The 23,094-nt window shown below is 41.7% G+C and overlaps 1 protein-coding gene across 1 annotated transcript; it reads right to left on the bottom strand.

The window, feature by feature from the left end:
- Positions 1–459: 459 nt before the first annotated feature.
- On the bottom strand, positions 460–9,171 carry LOC132405918 (hepatic lectin-like). The gene is made up of 7 exons (XM_059990898.1): positions 9,117–9,171; positions 8,579–8,698; positions 6,323–6,394; positions 5,705–5,770; positions 4,730–4,881; positions 2,010–2,119; positions 460–954 (listed from the first exon to the last, which is right to left on the bottom strand). Exons 1-7 carry the CDS (start codon positions 9,169–9,171, stop codon positions 831–833), a joined length of 699 nt encoding a protein of 232 aa, XP_059846881.1. The 3' UTR covers positions 460–830.
- Between the last annotated feature and the right edge of the window lie 13,923 nt (positions 9,172–23,094).

Genomic DNA, 23,094 nt, shown 5'->3' with positions numbered 1-23,094 from the left:
AAGCAATGTACAATACTTCTTAAAACATGGGACTTTAGCTGAGGTCTTAGGATGAGTCGAGTATACATTTAGGAAATGAAAGACATCTCAGTGCTTTATCGATAGTGGTGCAAGGTGTAAAAAGCAAACATATAGTCGCGAAAGACTTGTGTAAAAGCTATTCTAACACTATTCTATTACTGCGAGTGTTCTTCTCATCTGAAATCTGATGTAAGCATTAACCAAATATTCTCTTCAGAAAGGTCTATGCGTTGGGACATAAATTACCGGAGATTTGATGAGCAACGAAACCTTGGACAATGCATATCAATATAAACGCATCCTGCTTCAGACTCCACCCTCTTGAACTCACTGACTGGTGATAATAAACACGCTGACAACCCAAGACCTAGTAATACAAAGTTCATTTATTCAGCCTCGAGTTTAGCAGTTGAGAGTTTGCCGAGAAAAGAAAATTTCAGCAGGATATGAAGCTCACTGTGTGCAAACTTAACTTGCCCCGATGTTCGCGTGATCTCCCAGAGAACTGGATGGGGAGCGGTGGTGATGCCGTGTAAGACAGATTCCTTGAGAAGATATAAGGGGTATTGTTTTAACACCTTCCACTAGCCGGGCAGGAAAACTGAATCAGATTCACTCACAGGCATGCACGATAATCAATGCTTTCAGTTGAAGTTTGCACAGGCACGATGGGAGCACCATGAACAGAGTTAGGATGGAAAAGTTTGAAATTTGAGCATGGAAAGGGGAGGAGTCCGGAAAGAAGTCAAAATATGTACGGGAACTTAAGAAGCTATGGGGAGTAGTGGACTTCGCTCAGTGCATCACGGTTACCATGCCGGCTTCTCACAAATGAAGAAATGATTGTCATTGCATGGCCAATCGTGCCACAATCCATTATCAGACACTGTAACACAGTCTTCGCCACCATTGGGTTGACCTCTCGCCCAGAACCTGAGGCAGGAAAAAGAGGTGGAGCAGAACAAATTGACCGTTGGATAATATATGCAAGAACAACTTATGACGCACGCACTGCCGGAGTTTCACGGAACACTAGTTGCTAAACATCTAAAGCTCTCGATATACCTCCTATTGTGGCCCATTTAGGAACCACCGTGATAACCGTGCATTGCCTCCGATACCAAAATTTGTTTATGAAACATTGATGCCATTTTTTCTCACATGCTAACGTGTCTCCTTTCTTACACCCCACTCTAGACATTCGACGAAAGGCCATTGGACTAGACAGAAAAATATGCAAAGGCAGACTACGCCATTGACAATTAGAAGAATTTCTGCGGATCGAGCCAGGCGTGGTTTCATCCCCCAAGATTCTGGGACTGTCTGTACTAAACACCGGCACTCTGTACCCATCGGCAACCTTCACTTCCACTGCCCTGTCTAAGTACTTGTCCCTTATTCTTGCCTCGCTTGTCTCTCAGCCTAATTTTCCATCTGCCTATTTACCATGCAGTTGTGTGCATGTTCACTCTCAATGAAGATGACCAACTTGCGAAGTATTCGTAGAGTTTGCTGTTTTTACGTCAGATTTGGATTGTTGTACGTCTTTCTCAGTCTTCCTAGGGGTTTATACAGCCGACAACATTGCATCCACAGAAACGTTTGTTCTCGTTTCACTCTTTTAAACATTCGAAATGCTTTTCGTTATCTCAGTACCAGCATTCCTGCAGGTCGGCTGAGTCAGAGGAAGCCTTCTGTTGTTTATTAAGATACTTGTGTGACCGGCGATAAGGGCCAGACGTTTATGTCCAGCATCGTCCAGATAGAAGTGTAGAGGGATAGCTTTAGATTTACACTGAGATATTTCAACATGAACAGGAAAAGATACAAAATAAGTTCATCCAGGAGCATAAGGGCCGGTAACTGGAAGCTTATTGCCAGCGGTGTAAGATAATGTCAGAAAAAAAATCTGAAGTAAAGGAGGATAACAGCAAACTAGAACATCCGTAGATCTAACTCCGCACTGTGACATATGAAACAATACTTACTTAACATTTGAAGTATAATTCGTGCCATCCACCCAACGCCAAGTCTGTTCTTTGGCAGAGTAACGGAGTCCAATCCAATGATTTTGTTTTCTATTTTCCCCGATGTATGCCTGTCAGGTAAATAACAAGGTGCGCACAAGTAATTCTTTCCCATTATTAGTGATACAACTATAAGTTGTTTCTGAGTAGCCATTGACCGAGCAGAACACACACACACACACACACACATACACATGAAAAAAAAGTTATTGCATTAGCTCTACTAAAGTGGCGATTTGGTTTTCTGTTTATATAAACAGTGCCTGAAATCAATCTAGGGTACCTACCATTGGAGCCACAAGCAAGACCATAGTGCTTTCCTGCCAGACCCTCTACGAGGCTACTTTGCTTCAGTCCTTTGAGGGCACTCAGAAGCTCGATTTTTAAAGTATTACGTGACCCTGGCCTCTGTTAGCCGATGTAATGGTACAGGCGAGAACTGTTCTTGTTTGGCCCAGGCTGGATTTATCTGCCGCTTTTGCTCTCGCTGACATTGAGGAGAGATGTTGCGAGAGGAGAAAGATACCACGGGCATTTTCTTGGAAGTGGAAGTTGGATAAAGTCATTTAGAGATATTGAAGAACGGGAAAGAAGGTAAAGGGAGAATTGGAAGAGGACAAAGGGGCCGACAAATATCCTTGATGAGTTGGATTTAAAACAAGAAGGTAACTAGCACGTGTGTGGGGTAATCATGGACGAAGGGGGGAATCCATGCCTGGAGCACGGGGAAATTAACGTACTAATTAGACCTAATGAGATCTATCCGACCTTATTGGGAAAATCAGAAAGGAGGTTGAAGAGGCATTGGTAGAGATTTTCCTATCATTTCTCGCGCCCCAAGGTGGCACAACAAATCATGATGTTCCTCTATTTAAGTGCAGTTGGGCCAAACAAACTGCTTGAGCTCAGTAAGCCTTACAATAGTAATGGGAAAATATTGCAGTGCGTTTTTATTGGTAATGTCTGGATAAGCATGGAGTTTTTGGATATGGTCATCTGAACTTCGTGCAGCCAAGGTTTTGTTGAGAACCATATATTTCTTTGTATATAAAGAAGAAGTGCAGAAGAGGTTCACCGGGATATTGCTTGGATTAAACAATATTAAATCTGAGGAGGGTTTACGCAAAGAGTGCTTACTCCGGAAATCCGGAGGGAGAATTGCGATCTGATAGAAGTATATAAAATTCTGCGAGGCATAAAGTCAGAGTCTTTTTTTTTCCCCAAAGAATCTGTAAAATATTAGGCGATATAAAGTGTGGGGGGTGGAGGGGTTTTAAAGGAGATTTACAAGACCCATTTTGACACAAACGTGGCATGTGCATGGAGCGCATAGTCAGAGGCGGTTGTGGATGGAGTTACATAAGTAGCCTCAATAATTCTTTCAGCAGACACATAGCCCAGCAGTGAATCGAGAAACACAGAGCACGTGCAAACAGATGTGACGTATTAGACAGATGTGCTGCTTAAATTGCCATCATGATCTGCACATCGTGGATCAAGAACATTTATTTGTTATGTGTTCTAAATTGTTGCCAGGTCATAAGAGACCAGGTCAAATATTGTCTGGCTCTGTTTATTACCCACAATATGTAATCCGTACGTTTTCGTTCCTCATATGAAGAGACCGGATTAAGAGCATCTGAACACTCGACCATTGATAGGAGGGGTTACTAGGAGAGAAAGGCATCTCAAATCACCTTAGGAATGTTGTTAACCTATGTTAAACGAATCTTTGCTCCGGGGTAATAGGAGTATGAATTACAAAGGGGCAGCCTGCTCAGATGTAACGTCGGTTTAAAATCTAGCATGGCAGCTAAAGCTGGGCGCTGATTGTGGGAGAGATTGGGGTGTTGGTCTTCACAAATGCAGCAGACCGCTGCACTCAGTTGACCTCCTTGACCTGCGTCCCAGAGATACATCAAACCAACCTCCGCACCGGCATGATCTCCTACTCATCACGACCTCCCAGCCCCCATTCGTAACATGCTCTCCCCTTCCTATCTTCATCTTCCTGCTCCCAGATCCTCCTTTTCCCCCATCGCCCCTCCCAGATGCACACTCATGCCACCGACAACGAGCAGGGAGTCGCTGACTCAGCGTGGCGGCAAATAGAGTCGAAATTCTTCACAGACTCTGCAGTCGTCCGCGGGGTGCGGGAGTCTCGAGATTATTCTCAGTCAGAGGCTGCACGAACGTGGGATCATCCCTGCAGAAAAACGAGGTCTGAACAGTACCAGTAAAGGCTGATGGTTTGAACAAAGCCACCTCTCTGTAAATCCTTTGTTAATCCGTCCTTTCGAAAACACGATAGTGTCCAGCTATTATAGCGCCACTAACTTGGGTTCAACTTTGCAACTGTCTAAATATTTTTTACCACCCCCACCAACCCTACCCATAACCGTGTGGATTTGATCGGTGTGCTGTGCAGTCCCCTCACATTACAAAGACGTATATAGGTTCGTAGATTAATTAGTAACAGGGTGTCAATGGGCGGAAGGACCCATTACCGTGCTATGTCTCTAAATTAAAGGGAACCGTTTTTTGTTCATTTTACTGAATATGCTGTATGAAGGTCCTTCAAATCCTGTTCCTAATACACAACATTCAATGAAACGCTTTTTTTTAAGATATGCCCGAATCCGACAAAATATAAGTGTATTTAATAGTTAAATTGCCTCTACCTGTTCCTCCCCACTGTTAATGACCACAAGTTTGGAGTTCATTGAGGCGCAGAATTCTTGAGCTTCATCCGACGTTACTTCAGATAATGAGAAGTAATACAGTCTGTGATTGAAGAATTTCCATTTGTTGAAAGATTGCAGAGCTGGCAGATCTGCGAAGAAATACAAATGCAAGTTTGAAATAGTTCGAACACTACAAATGCTCATAATTCTCCTTGCTCATATAAGTTTTGCACGTGGAATATGTATAATCATATTATTTCAAGCATGCGGACTACATTATAAGTTCCTAAATTGTATAACTTAAAAGGGACATCACCGATCTAATCTGCTCTCCTAGTGATTCCCAGGAACCCCCATCTCCGATTATTCCTGTTGCTCACAGACCCGCGTGGGCTCTCGACCATACAACAATGAGTTTCAGACTTCTCTTCCTTATCACCCAACCCCAGCAGGGGCTCTTATCCCCATTCTCTGTAATCTTCTCTTTACAGCCTTCCGAGACGTCTGCTATGATTTAGTTACGGCATCTCGTCCAATGTCACTTTCCGAACTTACATGACAGCTCCCTTTTTGTTTCCTTCTCTCTTGGACACGTTCCGTTAAAGATCGCTCTATCCAATCATTCAATCCAAAAGTCGCAGACCAGGCGTTCTGGTTGAGAGCAAGGCGTACTGTCTAATCTGCTCCTGTTGAATATCACTTCTTGCGTCTACTTACACTGCTTACACCGAACACACCAGGCAAGATTACCTGGGCAAAGGGTTTAGATGCAGGCGTCAACTTCCTCTTCCCTCGAGAACGTCCTACCACATTCCACCCGACCACCTAGTCTTCTGACCTGAGTCTGCCTTATCTTGTGGGAAGTTCTAGTTAGCAACCTTTGATTACGGAGGCACTACACATTCGGCATTTGCTCATTTTTGTGTGACTATTTAGAGATTAAATCGTCTCCCTGATAATAACTAAACTTACTCTCCTTCAGCTGTGAAATCGCAGCCTGAAGTTTTGCGAGTGAGCCGTTAATCTTCTCAAAATTTCCTGCAACCGAAGAGAAGCAACAGTTTAGATTGTGGAAGCCAGTTTTTGAATTAACTTATTTCTGCTCCGACACTCCTTGCCCCTTCACTAAGTCACCTGCAACCTCCCTGGATGGGGCGGAATTTCATATCATCGATCATGGGGGGTATGAGATTTAACATAGGGAGCATGTGCGCTGTAGATATGAATCAGTCAGGTTGCGTTTCACATTTAACCATGTTTCGAGCAATGGGAAATACCATGCAGAAATTAGCTTTAACTTTTTCATTTCACTCGACGTAAGGGTCACAGTAAAAGACAAAGTTATTTGTCTCCTATACTTAGGAGAAAATTTGATTCTGAGGCAGAGAACATGAACAGGCAGGTTCTGCTCGAATTCTATATAGCACTACTTAATACAGACTGGGAACTAAGTACATTTACATTAAAAGTACCTAAGTACATTACAAGAAGCTGTGTTTTACCAGATGGAGTGTAGAGATTTAAGTCAGTGTTTCCAGTTCTGCTTTTAACTGTGGTGAAAATCGTCTCACTAGTAATTGCTAAACTTACCCTCCCTCAGGTTTGAAATCTCAGCCTGCTGTTTGGCGATTGAGCAGCTTGACTTCTCCAAATTTCCTGCAACTGAAGCGAGGCAACAATTTAGATTGGAGAACCCAGTTTTTGAATTAACTTATTTATTCTCTGACATTCCTTTCCCTTTCAAGAATTCATCTGGAATGTACCTGGATGGGGGCAGAATACATTTTAAGTTTCCAAGAAAATCTCAGTTTGTAGATGGTTCTCCTGAAAAGGGATCAGCACTTCTGATCTGAAAAGGTGCTGGACACGTGACTGATGTTTCAATGTGGGTACAGCAGGATCAGTGAACATAGCGAAAGTCACTGATGTTGGGTATTAAAGGCAACTAAGATTGATGTGTTTGAATATATCCACCTTATAAGAAAAGAGGTAAACGTGGTGCAAAGGCATATGAAATGGGGTAGATTCCCAGCTCTAACCAAGTGAATTGCGTGAGGCTAGGAAAGAATTTTCAGGGGTCCTGGCAGGGATGTTTCATTTCCCATTGCCAAAGGAGAACCAGCTTAACAATAACGGCCTTTGTTTGCGGACAGATACAAAGACAGACCAGGAACCATAGGCATGTGAGCCTTACATTATTTATCGAGTTACTATGACTGAAATTAAGGAAGTGCAACTTCCTTGAGGGTACTGAAATCTAGCCACAACCTCAAAGGATGAAGAAGAAGAAATCCTGAATACTTGATACCACACACCCAGCTCATATCCCTGTGTCGCAATACGCTGGCTTATCACGTATTGAGTACGTTCTATGAGAACCTAGATCTGTGCTGACAAAATAAATTCCACACCATTTTCCCTACTGCTACACTCAATCATCCTTTGCTGGATTGTTGTCGCTCCACCCACAAGCACCAAATACGAAGTGATGCTCGAGTTTAAAAGAAAGAAGGGGAGGACTCATAGTGAAACCGACCGAAAACAAAAAGGTTTAGACAGAGTGGATATGTTGAGGCGGTTTCCTATAGTGGGTGAGTTCAAGAACCGAGGACACAGCATCAAAATAGAGGGGCGTCTATTTAGTACAGTGATGAGAAGGAATTCTATAGACAGAGGGTGGTGAATCTCTGGACTTGATTGCCACAGACGGCTGTGGAGGTCAAGTCATTAGGAATATTTGAAGCAGAGGTTGGTAGTTCCTGGGTAAGTCAGGGCGTCAAAGATTACAAGGAAAAGTCAGAAAAATGTGGCTGAGAGGGATCATAAATCAGCCATGATGGAATGGCGGGGCAGACTCAATGGGTCGAATGAGCTAATTCTGCTCCTATGCCTACGGTCTTTTTGGTCCTTGAATATATTTAAAAGCGGAAGTTGATGGGTCCTTGATTAGTAAGTGGGTCCTATGTTTCATGGCGTTTATGGTATAGCACGACAGGTTATGGCAAATACCCACTCTCCCAACCCACCAGTATAGCAGCAAAATTAGAAAATCAATTAATGATCTACAAGCAATTAATTGTCTTAATATGCATCACCAGCTGCGGAAGGTTTGGAAACAGATTCCAACGCGTGCAGCTCAAAGATGCCGTCTACTAACCTTGGGCTAAAGTTTTTCTTTAATTTTGTCTGAAAGCACTATTAATTTACTGCAGGCTCAAAGGGCATAATATGCAGTGAACACGGCACTCTCTTTGTATAAGTCTTAAGGAAGACATGCGCAATTAAATGGCCAAGGAGATGTCACAAAGCGAAGAGTGAAAATTGAGTTAGAAACATCAGAAAATGTCCAAAGATGTTTGATGAACTGTAGTTACTGCGATAAATGTGGGCTAATGAATGCTCAGCTTGTTTCTGCTGTGTTGCTGAGAGAGTCCTTATAGACTTGTTCATGCCTGTCCCTCAATTTGTTTTGGAAATTCGAAACAAAGTGCAAAACTATATATAAAATAGTTTAAAAATTGAATGGACTTTAAAAATAACTTCGAAAGATTACAAATATCTAGACGTCCCAAAATTAACGACGGAGTAAACAAAGAAGCCCACCTAATGGGTACTGTTTTTCACCCCATTACATGCATTATATTTTAGCCATTGCCCTTCCCAACATCGCTGCTACCAAGTTTCAGTTGTTTTCTCTCTTTCAGAGTTTTGTTGAAAGGTCCTCGGCTTAAAAGGTTAACCGTCTATTTCTCCACATACAGTGCCTGACATGATAAGTCTCTCCCGCATTTTACGTCTTTATTTTACGAATGTCATTATGGAACAGGTTTCAACGTTTAAGCTTACACTGTACCACTACAACACCAAGGGTCAGAGCGGAGAGCAGGATGCAGAGGCCCAGCAATATGTACACCACCACGGGTAAGAGTTTTCTTCCAACGTGTTCTGCTGGTTGGACTCCACGTTCTGCAAGGTAGGAGTGAAAGTCATCACTGAGAGCGGGAGAGGCAATAATTAAGCAAAGCAACATCTGAACATTTCCGATTTGCACTGCGAAAGAGCAGACAACTCGAGCATTACTACTAACACTGGAATTATGAACTGTCCAAAACCACATGTCTTCATTTTAAGAACCGTTACCCAAACCAGGTTTAACGTCGAACTGAGCAGGGGTTGGATTGTTGCAAGTTACGACAGATCCAACGTGTCATCCTCCTAGATACGCTCAGATAGAAGGAGCACAGAGCACTCGCTTGAATCTCTTGTTTCTGATCAACATTTTGCATCCCTCCACTAGCCTCTGTTACAACTAGAATGTTAGAATAACCATCGGTTTATTGATGAAACCTGTCCTTTAGTTGCTGCGACTGAAATCCGCCTTCACCTTGTTCGACGCGGTGAAACTTGTTCATATTTTCATAATGGTCTGTTAGCTCCATGTTCACAGAAGGAGGATCTCTTGATCTTGAGAAACTCGAAAGATAAAGTTAGAAAGTTGTAGTTTGTAGTTTCGTGCCTAACTTCCGTGTTCTGTGATGCAACTTAATTATTACGCACTGGAATCACTTCTGCTTTTAGTGGACGGCCTTAAATGGTAATGGACTGGACAGGAAAGATAGACAACTCGGTTATTTATAATTTCCCCTGAACGTGTTCTAGGACTGGAGAACCTAATGCAGATCTTTCCGGATGTATGTTACTGGGTGAAAAGTAACATGAAGAGGTTCTGTGTCCTGTTCTTTTATGGAACACTAAAAGGGAAGCAGGAGGAACTATGTGAAATCAGACTCTAACTTCCATTAACAAGTGCATGAAATACGAGAGAAGCTTCCAGCTGAGAACTTGGAGTTTACAGACAGCTGTGTAAAACTCAAATGATTATGACAGTGCTGAACAGATTGGAGACAGATTTCAGCTAGAAAAATTGAAACCCTGTTTCCTCATTCGCAGTTTTCCAGTTCCAGTGGATGAGGTGGAATTGATTTCACTTTCAGTCAAGTTACAACAAGGGGATGAATGAAAAAATATATTGATGAAAGAGGAAACATAAGAGTGCCCTTATGTCAATTCTAATTTGAGCTCAGCTGAGCGAATGGTATTTTGGGTTGGCTAGCCATAACTTGTAAAACATCCTTTCCCTGTTCAGTAGATATTGAACCTAATTTGAATGTAGAACTCGAACATAGGAATTTACAGCATTATTATAGGCCCTTCGGCCCACAATGTTGTGCCGATCATGTAGCCAGTTCTGGAGTCTGCCTAGAATATCCCTAGCATATAGCCGTCTATTTTTTCTAAGCTCCTTGTACCTATCTAAGAGACTCTTAAAAGACCCTATTGTATCCGCTTCCACCACCACCGCTAGCAGTGCATTCCACGCACCCACCACTCTCTGTGTGAAAAATGTACCTCTAACATCCCCTTGGAACCTATTTCCAAGCACCTTAAAACTATAAACTCCTCATGTTAGCCATTCCAGCCCTGGGAAAAAGCCTTTGGATATCCACACGATTAATACCCCTCATCATCTTATACACTTCGATCAAGTCACCTCTCATCTCATCCTTTTTCAAGAAGAAAAGGACAAGTATACTCAACCTGTACTAATAAGGTATGCCCTCCAATCCAAGCAACATCCTTGTAAATCTCCTCTGCACTCTCTCTATAGTATCCACATCCTTCCTGTAGTGAGATGGCCAGAACTGAACACAATACTACAAGTGGAGTCTGAACAAGGTCTTATATAGCTGTCACATTACCTCGCGGGTCTTGAAATCAAGCCCATGGTTGATGAATGCCAACACACCATACACTTTATTAACAACATCCTGTGCAGAAGCTTTGAGTGTCTATCAATACAGAACCCAAGATCTCTCAGATCCTCCAAACTGCGAAGAATTTTCCAATTTATATTATATTCTGTCTTTATATTGGGCCTACCAAAATGAACCATTCCATACTTATCTGGCTTGAGGTCCATCTGCAACTTCTCATCCCAATTCTGTATCCTATTGATATCCTGCTGTAAACTCTGACAACCTTCCAGACTATCCACAACACCCCCAACCTTTGGGTCATCAGCAAACATACTAATCCACCCTTCTACTTTCTTCATCCAGGCCATTCATAAAAATCGCAAAGAGTAAGGGTCCCAGAACAGATCCCCGTGGAACCGTGGAACAGATACCGTGGAACAACACGGTAACTGACCTCCATGCAGAATATGAACCATCTACAATCACCCACGGCCTTGTTGTGGGCAAGATAATTCTGGATCCACAAAGCAAAGTCTCCTTGGATCCCATGCCTTTTTATTGTCTGAAGGAGTCTTCTATGGGGAACCTTATCAAAAGTCTTACTGAAATCCATATACATTATGTCCACTGCTCTACCTTCATCAATGTGTTTTATTACCTGCTCAAAAAATTCAATCAGGCTCGTAATGTACGACCTGCCCTTGACAAATCCATGCTGACTATCGTTAATGTTTCTCCAAAGGCTCATAAGTCCTGCCTTTCAGGATCTTCTTCAACAATTTACCCACCACTGAAGTCAGACTCACTGGTCTATAATTTTCTGGGTTATCTCTACTTCCGTTCTGGAACAACGGAACAGCATTTGCCACCCTCCAATCCTCCTGTACTTCTCCCAACCCTATTGGTGATGCAATGATCATCGCAAGAGGTTCATCGATTTCCTACCTCTTTTCCCAGAGTAGCCTGGGGTATATCTCATCCGGTCCCGATGACTTATCTAACGTAATGCCTTTCAAAAGTTCTAGCACATCCTCTTTCATAATGTCTCAAGCGTTTCAGTCCAATGCAAGACAATCCACAATTGCTAAGGTCTTTTCCCCTGGTGAATAGTGAAGCAAAGTATTCATTAAGTACCTCCTCTACCTCATATGACTCCATGCACACGTTTCCACTTATGTGCCTGATTGGTCCTATTCACACACGGTTCATCCTCTTGCACTTCACATACTTGTAGAATGCCTTGTCTTAATCCTGCCCACCAAGCCCTTCTCATGGCCCCTCCTTGCTCTCCTAATTCCATTCTTAAGCTCTTTCCCACCAACCTTGTAATTTCTTAGAGCTCCAGCAGTACCTAGTTTCTTAAGCCTTTCGTAAGCTTTTCTTTCATAACTAGATTTTCTTTTCTTTCTAAATCTTTTTATTAATATTAGTAATATGGACAGAATACAACTGATATATTGATAAAGAAATTACCAACATACAAATTCCATTACATATGAAAAAAACATACATAATAGTTACAATATAAATGAGTTTACCAAGACATAAGCCATAAAATATATGTATGAACATAGTAAGTCTAAATATTTCATAATGTATAATATAAAGAAAACTGAAAAAAGAAAGAAAAAAACAAAAAAAATTATATAATGCAAAACTAGCTAATCTAATCTAATAACTATAACTAATAAGCAATATAGAAGAAAAAAGAAGCAAAAAAAAGAGAGAAGAAGAAAAAAAGGGGGCTGTTTATAATATCTCACAAAAATAAGTATTCATCAATGTCGTCACTTCCGGTTCTCTCAAAATACATAAGCTAAAAGCTGGGAAATCAAATGAACTTGGCACAGGGTCATATTACATCATATGAAAATGTTGAATAAATGGTCTCCATAACTTTTCAAATTTAATAGAAGTCTCAAAAGTACCACTTCTAATTTTTTCTAAATTTAAACATAACATAGTTTGAGAGAACCAATTAAGTACAGTGGGAGGATCAATTTCTTTCCAATTCAACAATATAGATCTTCTAGCCATCAGAGTTAGAAATGCAATCATTCGACGGGCAGAAGAAGATAAATGCAGTGAGTCTAACATTGGTAAACCAAAAATTGTGGTAATAGGATGAGGTTGTAAATCTCATAACTAGATTTTCTACATACTTTGTATACCATGGTTCTTTAACACTACCATCCTTTCCCTGCCCCAATGGGACATATCTACGTAGAACTCCATGCACACGTTCATGAACATTTACCACATTTCTGCCGTGCATTTCCCTGAGAACATCCTGTCCGAAATTCCTGTATAATAGCATCACATTTTCCCCTACCCCAAATAAATGTTTTCCCAACAGCACCTATCCCTCTCCAGCGCTATGGTGGAGGAGACAGATTTGTGGTCAATATCTCCAAAATGCTCCCCCACGGAGAGATCTGACACCTGACCAGGTTCATTTCCCAATACCAGTGCAAGTACAGCCCCTCCTCTAGTTGGGCTATCTACATATTGTGTCAGAAAACCTTCCAGAACACACCTAACAAACTCCACCCATCTAAACCCCTTGCGCTAAGAAGATGCTAATCAATATTAGGAAACTTAAAATCTCCCATCACAACAACACTATTATTATTGCACCGTTCCAGAATGTGCCTCCCTATCTGTTCCTCGATATCCCTATTACTATTGGAGGATCTATAAAAAAAAACAAAAGAAACACCCAGTAGAGCTACTGCCCCTTCCCTGTTTCTGACCTCCACCCACACTGACCCAGTAGACAAACCCTCCATGACTTTCTCCTTTTCTGTAGCCGTGACACTATCCATAATTAATAATGCCACGCCGCCACCGCTTTTGCCTCCTGCTCTGTTCTTGTTGAAACCTCTAAAGTCTGGCACACTCAGCGGACATTCCTGCTCCTGAGACATCCAGGTTAAGAGTTATTAAAATTAAGGGGCTTATTTTGTAAAGTTCAAAATTCCGATGTCTACGACAATATTCCGCATTTCAGAAACTTCACAGGGTGAAAAACAGGAAAGTTTTCGAGACAGGAAGTTCCGCAAATAGGTAAATCCAGAGCAATTTTAAAAGTGTTAGGTGTTATTATTTTGGAGGACCTATCCGGGGCCCCACATGTAAGTTCAATTACGAAGCAAACGCAGCAGCACCGCAACTTCCTTAGATGTTTGCAGAGATTCTGCATGACATATACAACTTTGAAAAACTTTTATACATACGTTGGGGGGGGGGGGGACGTATATTGACTAACTGCATCACAGCCTAGTGTGGAAACATCGATGCCCTGAAAAGAAAAAGGAAATCCAACAAAAACTAACCCAGTCCATCACGGGTAGAGCCCTCCCTTCCACCGAGCACATCTGCATGAAACGCTGTGGCAGGAAAGCAGCATCCATCAACGTCATGCTCTCTTCTTGCTGCTGCCGTCAGGAAAGTGGTAGACGAGCCTTAGGACTCACGCCATCAGATTCAGGAATAGTTATTACCCCTCAACCAGCAGACTCTTGAACCACAGGGCATAATTGAAGTGTTCCCACAACCAAATGACTGACTTTCAAGGACTCTTCATCTCATGTTCTCGACATTTATTGCTTTTGTATTTGATATTATTATTATTTTGCACAGCTTGTTGCCTTTGTTCTCTGGTTGAACGCCCTAGTTGGATTCATCGGTCCTATTATGGTTATTTTTCTATAAATTTATTGAGTATGTCCACAAAAAGCTCTGGATTGTAGTTGCTGACATATATGTACTTTGGGATTAAAATTTACTTCAAACCTGTAACTTAGAATACAATACGCCAAACGAAGCCTAGGTGGATTTTATTAGCTGAAACATAATTTCCCAACACTTAAGCTCAATATATTGACTAATGAAATCAAGCGTGCCATACATTTACTTTATCTTCCTATCAACCTGTACACTACTTTCAGTGAGCTACACATTGAATTCCAGTATCCGTCTTTATAACAACACTTAGAAGAATTTTGCCATTGATAGTGTTTGTTTTACCTTTACATTTAAAATCCATTGTGCAACACGTCATACTTGACTAGATTAAACTCCGTCTGTCATATTCATGCCCACTTCTCCAAATACCTAACATTTCTTGCCTAAGTTTACTGTGGAGGAAATGACGTAAGAAAAGCAATTAAAGGAAACGAATTGGAATGTGTTCGCTTTACAAATGAAGAGGTCCTGGCGGTGTTAAGACATATGAAGGTGGATAAATACCCAGAGTCTGAACAGGAGACTCGTTGGATATTGATAAGAATTAAGGAAAGAATAACAAAAACCAAAAATAATTAAAATGCACACTTTCTGTATTTTCCTCTTATTTCAGCTCAATTCCATTCAGACAAGTGTTCCCAGCAGCAATTAGTCCACATTTGTATTGATCAACAGACATTCCTCGGCAATGGATCACAAATCTACCCAACTGTAGTATTTTCTCATATTGGATTGATTAATATCCGTTTTCCTTTTCCCGACTGCACTAACCCTTTCTTGTGTAAAATTGCGTTGGCAGTCTGGAGGTCGTGTCTTTCTAAAGACTTCTCCAAGGCGAATGGTGTCTGGACAATATGACGCCTTTTGAGATTGCAGCAAAAATGGACTGTTCTCTCCGCCAAAATTGAAAGTGAAATCTAAACCCAGAGCATTGTGCTTTGTGCGAATCCCTGTATCAAATGACTATCTAATCTCTGTCTCGGGGGCCGACATTCTTTCATCTAATCTCTGTCTGGGAGGCCGAAAACCAGTGCCAAACAGTTGACGGGCATATTCAATGACGTCTGCTGATGTAGATCCCCACCTGCTTCAAAAGGGCGATGATTATGCCAGTGACAAAGGAACGTAGGGTGTGCTGCCTCAGCAACTATCTCCCAGTTGCACTTACATCTACTGTGATGAAGTGCTTTAGGGGATTGGTCATTGTCAGTCTCAACCTCTGCCTAAGAGGATGACTTTGACCCACTGCAATGTTCCTATCACTAGAGTAGGTTTACAACGGATGTATTCTCACTAGCCTTGGATCATCTGGACAACAGCAATACCGACCTCAGACTGCTGTTTATTGATTACAGCTCAGTGTTCAACACCATCATATCCTCAGTACTAATCATCAAGTTCCAATATATGGGCGTCTTAACCTTCCTCTGCAGCTGGTTCCTTGACTTCCTCATTGACAGACGATAATCGAGGCTGTCAATGAATTTATTTCAATTTAAAGTTTTTTATTATTATTATTATGTATTGCATTTTACTGCTGCAGCAAAAACAATATTTGCCTTTTAAGGACTTACCCATCTCCAATTTCTACCACACTGACCCAGCAGTCCATTCTGGACTCTACCCATTCTCTACAAAGAAAATGTCCCCTTCATTTCATTTTGGTGATTATAACAGTCATGTTCGTTTTATATACATCTATCCGGGCTATTACAGTCCCTACTATCACATAGAGTATTACGTTGCTGACAAGGGTATTAAGTGATACTTCGTCAAACGCATTGCAAAATCCACATATACGTCATCCACTCTTCTCCTTCAACAATGCTTTGTTTACGTGGTCAAGCACACCCATGGACAGATGTAGTGTCCCACTAACCTGTCTGTCCATGTTATTTTTGCCAATCAGTCCACATATGTCAGATAGACTTGTCTGTGATAATCCTGAATTATCTCATTCTTCAACTAATGGATATGTAACTACTGGGTTTGCCTATTCAGACTAGTTATAACAGGGGCGGAACGATTGCAATTTTCATGAAACTCAAATCTGCAGAAGCTGTAGACTTCATCCGGAGTACTATAAAAGCAGCCAGGTGTGACAGAGCGGAGGAATTTATTGGAAAACACCGCCGCTCAGTCTAAATTGTTCCCTTCTTCAGTCGCGGCTTTAATGGATTATTCGAGCAATACGTTCGCCAGTGTTCAAGCTAAGATTTCACTCTGAGACAAAGTAATTTTCTCAGATAAATATTTCATCTCCTGTTAATCACTGGGAAACTAACTCAATATTATCGACATGTAGTGGGTATGGGTGGGGAGATTGCTGATCCTTTCACAACTAAATATCCCGATATTCCTCTTGGTTTTCAGCTGCCCTTGAAGGAGAGAATATTGCAATGGGAATCGACAAAGATCCGCACGGAGCCACAGTGTGCACCATGCAATTGGTTGGATCTGCATGGGGAAGGGGTGGGTGGAGGTGAGCAGCGCATATGATCGCCGCTTTACGCTCATTATAAGAGGCTTTAAAAGCAAGACATTCTCTTGCTGTGGGAGCCCAGGAGCTCTACTTGTTTGGGTCATGGGACTTATGAAGGCCTCGGCTACCCGGAAACCGGTACCAAGTAAGGATGTATCTGAACTTAGCGAATGACCAGTGCCCCGGCAAGATGGCGGCATTTCTAAAAGTATTACCCAAAAATTAGGTAGAGATCGGTTAGGAGGAACGCTGTTTGGGTGGCAGCAGTTTATGTCGTGGGGAGGAGGGAGGAGCCGCACTTCATAGTGTTAGCTTCTTCCAACACTTTTCATCCGGCAAAAGCGTGTGCGATGGGCGCGTGCCACCAGGGACAGCTAGAGAAAGCGAAGAAGCTCATTCGAACAGATCTGCGACATTCGTTTTATGTCTGTTTAGCTATGGGATGGTAAAGTTTACGCACTGCGCCACAAGCCTTCAATTCATCGGACAACGCATCTGCCTGTTTTTTTTTCTCTCCCCCCCCCCCCCCCCACACACACACACACACATATATATATATATATATATATATATATATATATATATATATATATATATATCGAGAGAGAGAGAGATCTGAAATATCTGACGAACAGTTTGAACTTCTGTCTGTATCAGAATATCTCATATTCATTTCGGTTCCACAACCAACCTGTCAGGCAACAGCAACCACATTGATTTCTCACATTTCTTCACAAAGGGTGAAGGTCTCTTCTAAGCAAAATCGAATGCCAGCATAAGCGCAATGGGCCGACTGATCCCAAAGCAGAAACTTCTGCTGATTGGTATTGGTTTTTTGCTGTTACGTGTACCAAGATATAGTGAAAAGCCAGTTTTGTCTACTGTTCATGCAGATCAAGTCAACATACAGAATATTGAGGTAGAATATGGTACAGTAATGTAGTATCAATGCAGAATAAAGTGAAAAATCTGCCGAGAAAATACAGCGCAAGGATACAATAAAGTGTAAGCTCAAAACGGAAACGAGGAAGTTCCAGGTGAATTGTGAGTCAAGAGCACATCTTATTGTACAAGAGGTCAGTTCAAGAGTCTGTATCAGTGCGGTAGAAGTCCTCTTCTTGCGACTGGTATTATATTCCTTCAGTTTTTTAAGAAATATTTTATCTGATGAACGCAGAGTTCTTTCAAAGGGGAGTGACCGATTTGGAGAGAGGGAAAGAGGGGCGGAAGGCTTAATGAGAGTTCAGACTGTACCCAGCTGAAAGCAATTTTCAGAGGTTTTCAGCACGAAAAGGCCCTCCAGCCAAATACTTTCATGTAGCTCGTTATCTACCTGTCTTCGCCTATTTCTCCAGATTTGGCCTGCAACCCCCCCCCCCCCCCCTTACCATTTTCTATTGTTGCGGATGTCTAGAAGTATTTTAAGTATTCTGGTATTAACCACCGTTAAGCTTCTACTGACTGCTGGTTCCATATACCCGCCATTCTCTGTGCAAAAAAAAAAGTTGCTCCTCAAGTCTTTCCTCGCCCGCTTTAATTTAACGCCCTCTAGTTTTAGATTCCCCTAGACCTTGGAAAATACTCTCTATGCTCCTCATAGTTTTATAAATGTTTGCAAGGTCATCTTCAGAGCCTCCACCCACCATGCACCAAGAAATTCCAGCTCAGCCAGTTTCTCTTTGTAGCTGAAGCCCCGCAGTCCCGCTAACATCCTTTTGAATATTCAGTACCTTTGCCAGTTATCGACATCCTTCATACATCTAGGCGTGCAGAACTACACACAATATCCCAAGCGCGGCTTCATCAACATTGTGTAGTGTTGTAACATGATTTGCCAAAGGCCATCACCTTGTTTCACTGTGCATTCTCTTTCAAAGAACTGTATAACTAAGTAACCCAATGGCGATTCTACCCTGAGGCATTTGCCTGGCCCCAGTGATGATTTCCCTGATCTAGATTAACAGTGTAACATCTCACTTCTGAATTAAATTTTATTTGTGATTTTCTGGTCCACTTCCCAAGTTGGGCTACATCCCTTGTTCACTATACAACCAACGTACCTATCTATTCCTGGTATCTTAAATATCACTGGCACAATAAATGTTTATCCCTAGTTTTCATATTCGACTGTTAAATGATGTTAATTCGTCATTTAAAAATGAATACAAACGCAACAATAAACCCAGCCCTCATCCATCAGCAAAGCACTGATCATAAAACTCCAATCTGGTGATTACTACCACCTTGCCCCTTCCACCAAGAATAGTTGGCTGCTTTACCCTGTATCCCTGGTGATCTAGCCTTCTACCATGCGGGACATCGGTGAAACCCTGCTAAAATCCATCTAGACCATTTCTACCTTAACAATCTGGTTACTTTCCTTTTCATTCAAATTCGTGAGATAAGATTTCCAACGGTAGAAGTCATGCTAATTTTTGTCCTCACCCATCCAAACGTTAATAGATGCTATTTGTCAGAACCCACCACCACCCCCCCCCCCCCCAAGTAACGTTCCCAGCAGAGGTGCTAGTTCACCTTTGCTATATTCACTGACTTGGCTTTTAGTCTTTCGTAAATAAAGGCACAACGTTAGTCACGCTACATTTTTCAGTATGCCTCAACACCACCAGCAATTATTTTGCTGTAATGTAGATTTACATCAATGCATCACTACTCGTTTCTTTTAATTCCGCTGCTTTTATCATTCTCACCATGAGCACATTGTTCAGCAAAAGTGGGGTCACGGGTAGACAGGATGTTAAAGAGGGCGTTTGGCACTCATCAGTCAGTATTGAGCATTGTAGTAAGGAAGCAATGTTGCATTTGTATAAGACGTTACAGAGTCAGTACCTGGAGGATCGATTATAATTTTATCACTTTGTTAGAGGAAAGGTGCCATTAAATTGGGGAAAAAAAGTGCAAAGCAGATTTACAACAACGTTGCCGAACTCCATGGGCTCAGGTACAGGGAGACTTCGGACAGTCAAAGACTATTCAATTCAGAGAAAATAACTGAGAAATAACCTTAAAGAGGTGTATAAAATCATAACACCATATTTAGTTTAGTAGAGTAAATGAGTTTAAGTTTAATGACATGGCTTCAGCAGGGATTTATTGTTTTTGTCACGACAGACTGTCCTAGCAGAAACGGCAGACGGATCCGTTTACTCCAAGGATCTGCTGCAGAGTCTATGATTGTGTGCTTTGGCCATCGAGAGACCCGAAATTTCAAGGAGCTGAGGAGGAAATAAGGCCCTCCTTATCCGCGACGGATTAGTTCCTAGACACCCCGCCGATACCAAAAAACGCAGATGTTCAATTCCCTTATTTAACCTGTCTCAGTGCGATGGACTTTAGAGCCCAGCGGAGATCCGGACCTTATTTCACCTGTCTCTGTGAGGTGGACTTTAGGACCCGTCGAAGCTCGGGACCCGCCGCCCGCAGTGTTTCTGTTCCGTTGAGGGAAAACGGTCACGATTGGAAATAAAATGGAAATAATAAAGCGATCGGAAAGAGGTGAAACGCCATCTGTCATTGGAAAAGCATTAGGCTACATACAGTCGGTCAACTATCAGAACAATTTTAAAGGATAAAGTGAGAACAATGGAGCATATGAAGGCCCTGCCCCGATGAAAGCTACAATTATTACTAAGCAACGCAGTGGTTTAATTATTGAAATACATACGTTTCTTAAGTGTTTTATATGCATAGAAATGTAAAATATATACTATATACTAAGACAAACGTTTGACATATGACGCTAAATAATACCGGATGTACCTGTTCCGACTGAGAGAACTTCCGGTATCTTTTCGATTCCCGTTCCAAAGTAACCTTTGCATATCCTCCCGTATACTTTAAATCATCTCTAGATTACTTATAATACCAAGTACAACGTAAATGCTACATAAATAGTTGTTATATTGTATTGTTTAGGGAATCATGACAAGAACACAAGCCGTAGAAGAATGACGGGATACTTGATGGAGGTATATAAAATTATGATGGGATATAACCATATAACTTTATAACAATCACAGCACGGAAACAGGCCATCTCGGCCCTTCTAGTCCGCGCCGAACTCGTAATCTCACCTAGTCCCACCTACCCGCACTCAGCCCATAACCCTCCACTCCTTTCCTGTCCATATACCTATCCAATTTTACCTTAAATGACACAACTGAACTGGCCTCTACTACTTCTACAGGAAGCTCATTCCACACAGCTATCACTCTCTGAGTAAAGAAATACCCCTCGTGTTTCCCTTAAACTTCTGCCCCCTAACTCTCAAATCATGTCCTCTCGTTTGAATCTCCCCTACTTTCAATGGAAACAGCCTATTCACGTCAACTCTATCTATCCCTCTCAAAATTTTAAATACCTCGATCAAATCCCCCCTCAACCTTCTACGCTCCAATGAATAGAGACATAACTTGTTCAACCTTTCCCTGTAACTTAAGTGCTGAAACCCAGGTAACATCCTAGTAAATCGTCTCTGCACTCTCTCTAATTTATTGATATCTTTCCTATAATTCGGTGACCAGAACTGCACACAATATTCTAAATTTGGCCTTACCAATGCCTTGTACAATTTTAACATTACATCCCAACTTCTGTACTCAATGCTCTGATTTATAAAGGCCAGCGTTCCAAAAGCCTTCTTCACCACCCTATCTACATGAGACTCCACCTTCAGGAAACGATGCACTGTTATTCCTAGATCTCTCTGTTCCTCTGCATTCCTCAATGCCCTACCATTTACCCTGTATGTTCTATTTGGATTATTCCTGCCAAAATGTAGAACCTCACACTTCTCAGCATTAAACTCCATCTGCCAACGTTCAGCCCATTCTTCTAACCGGCATAAATTTCCCTGCAAGCTTTGAAAACCCACCTCATTATCCATAACACCTCCTACCTTAGTAATATCGGCATACTTACTAATCCAATTTACCACCCCATCATCCAGATCATTTATGTATATTACAAACAACATTGGGCCCAAAACAGATCCCTGAGGCACCCCGCTAGTCACCAGCCTCCATCCCGATAAACAATTATCCACCACTACTCTCTGGCATCTTCCATCTAGCCACTGTTGAATCCATTTTATTACTCCAGCATAACACCTAACGACTGAACCTTCTTAACTAACCTTCCATGTGGAACTTTGTCAAAGGCTTTGCTGAAGTCCATATAGACTACATCCACTGCCTTACCCTCGTCAACATTCCTCGTAACTTCTTCAAAAAATTCAATAAGGTTTGTCAAACATGACCTTCCACGCACAAATCCATGCTGGCTACTCCTAATCAGATCCTGTCTATCCAGATAATTATTAATACTATCATTAAGAATACTTTCCATTAATTTACCCACCACTGATGTCAAACTGACAGGTCTATAATTGCTAGGCTTACTTCGAGAACCCTTTTTAAACAATGGAACCACATGAACAATACGCCAATCCTCCGGCACAATCCCCGTTTCTAATGACATCTTAAAGATCTCTGTCAGAGCTCCTGCTATCTCTACACGAACTGCCCTCAAGGTCCTGGGGAATATCCTATCAGGACCCGGAGATTTATCCACTTTTAAATTTCTTAAAAGCGCCATTACTTCCACCTCTTTAATTGTCATAGGTTCCATAACTTCCTTACTTGTTTCCAACACCTTACACAATTCAATATCCTTCTCCATAGTGAATACCGAAGAGAAGAAATCATTCAAAATCTCTCCCATCTCCCTCGGCTCCACACATAGCTGACCACTCTTATTCCCTAAGGGGCCAATTTTATCCCTCACTATCCTCTTGCTTTTAATATAACTATAGAAACCTTTCGGATTTACTTTCACATTATTTGCCAAACCAACCTCATATCTTCTTTTAGCTTTTCTAATCTCTTTCTTAAGATTCCTTTTACATTCTTTATATTCCTCGTGCAATTCCTTTACTCCATGCTGCCTATATCTATTGTAGACATCCCTCTTTTTCCGAACCAAATTTCTAATATCCCTTGAAAACCATGGTACTTTCAAACCTTTAACCTTTCCTTTCAACCTAACAGGAACATAAAGATTCTGTACCCTCATAATTTCACCCTTAAATGACCTCCATTTCTCTATTACATCCTTCCCATAAAACAACTTGACCCAATCCACTCTCTCTAAATCCCTACGCATCTCCTCAAAGTTAGCCTTTCTCCAATCAAATATCTCAACTCTAGGTCCTGTCCTGTCCTTCTCCATAATTATATTGAAGCTATTGCTATTGTGATCACTGGACCCGAAGTGCTCCCCAACACATACATCTGTCAGCTGACCTATCGCATTCCCTAATGGGAGATCCAACACTGCCCCATCTCTAGTCGGTACTT

Source organism: Hypanus sabinus, chromosome 16 (assembly GCF_030144855.1).
Source record: "Hypanus sabinus isolate sHypSab1 chromosome 16, sHypSab1.hap1, whole genome shotgun sequence".
In the NCBI taxonomy this organism is placed as follows: domain Eukaryota; kingdom Metazoa; phylum Chordata; class Chondrichthyes; order Myliobatiformes; family Dasyatidae; genus Hypanus; species Hypanus sabinus.
The sequence above is the reverse complement of the archived record's forward strand: the minus strand, read 5'-3'. Positions and strand labels throughout refer to the sequence as shown.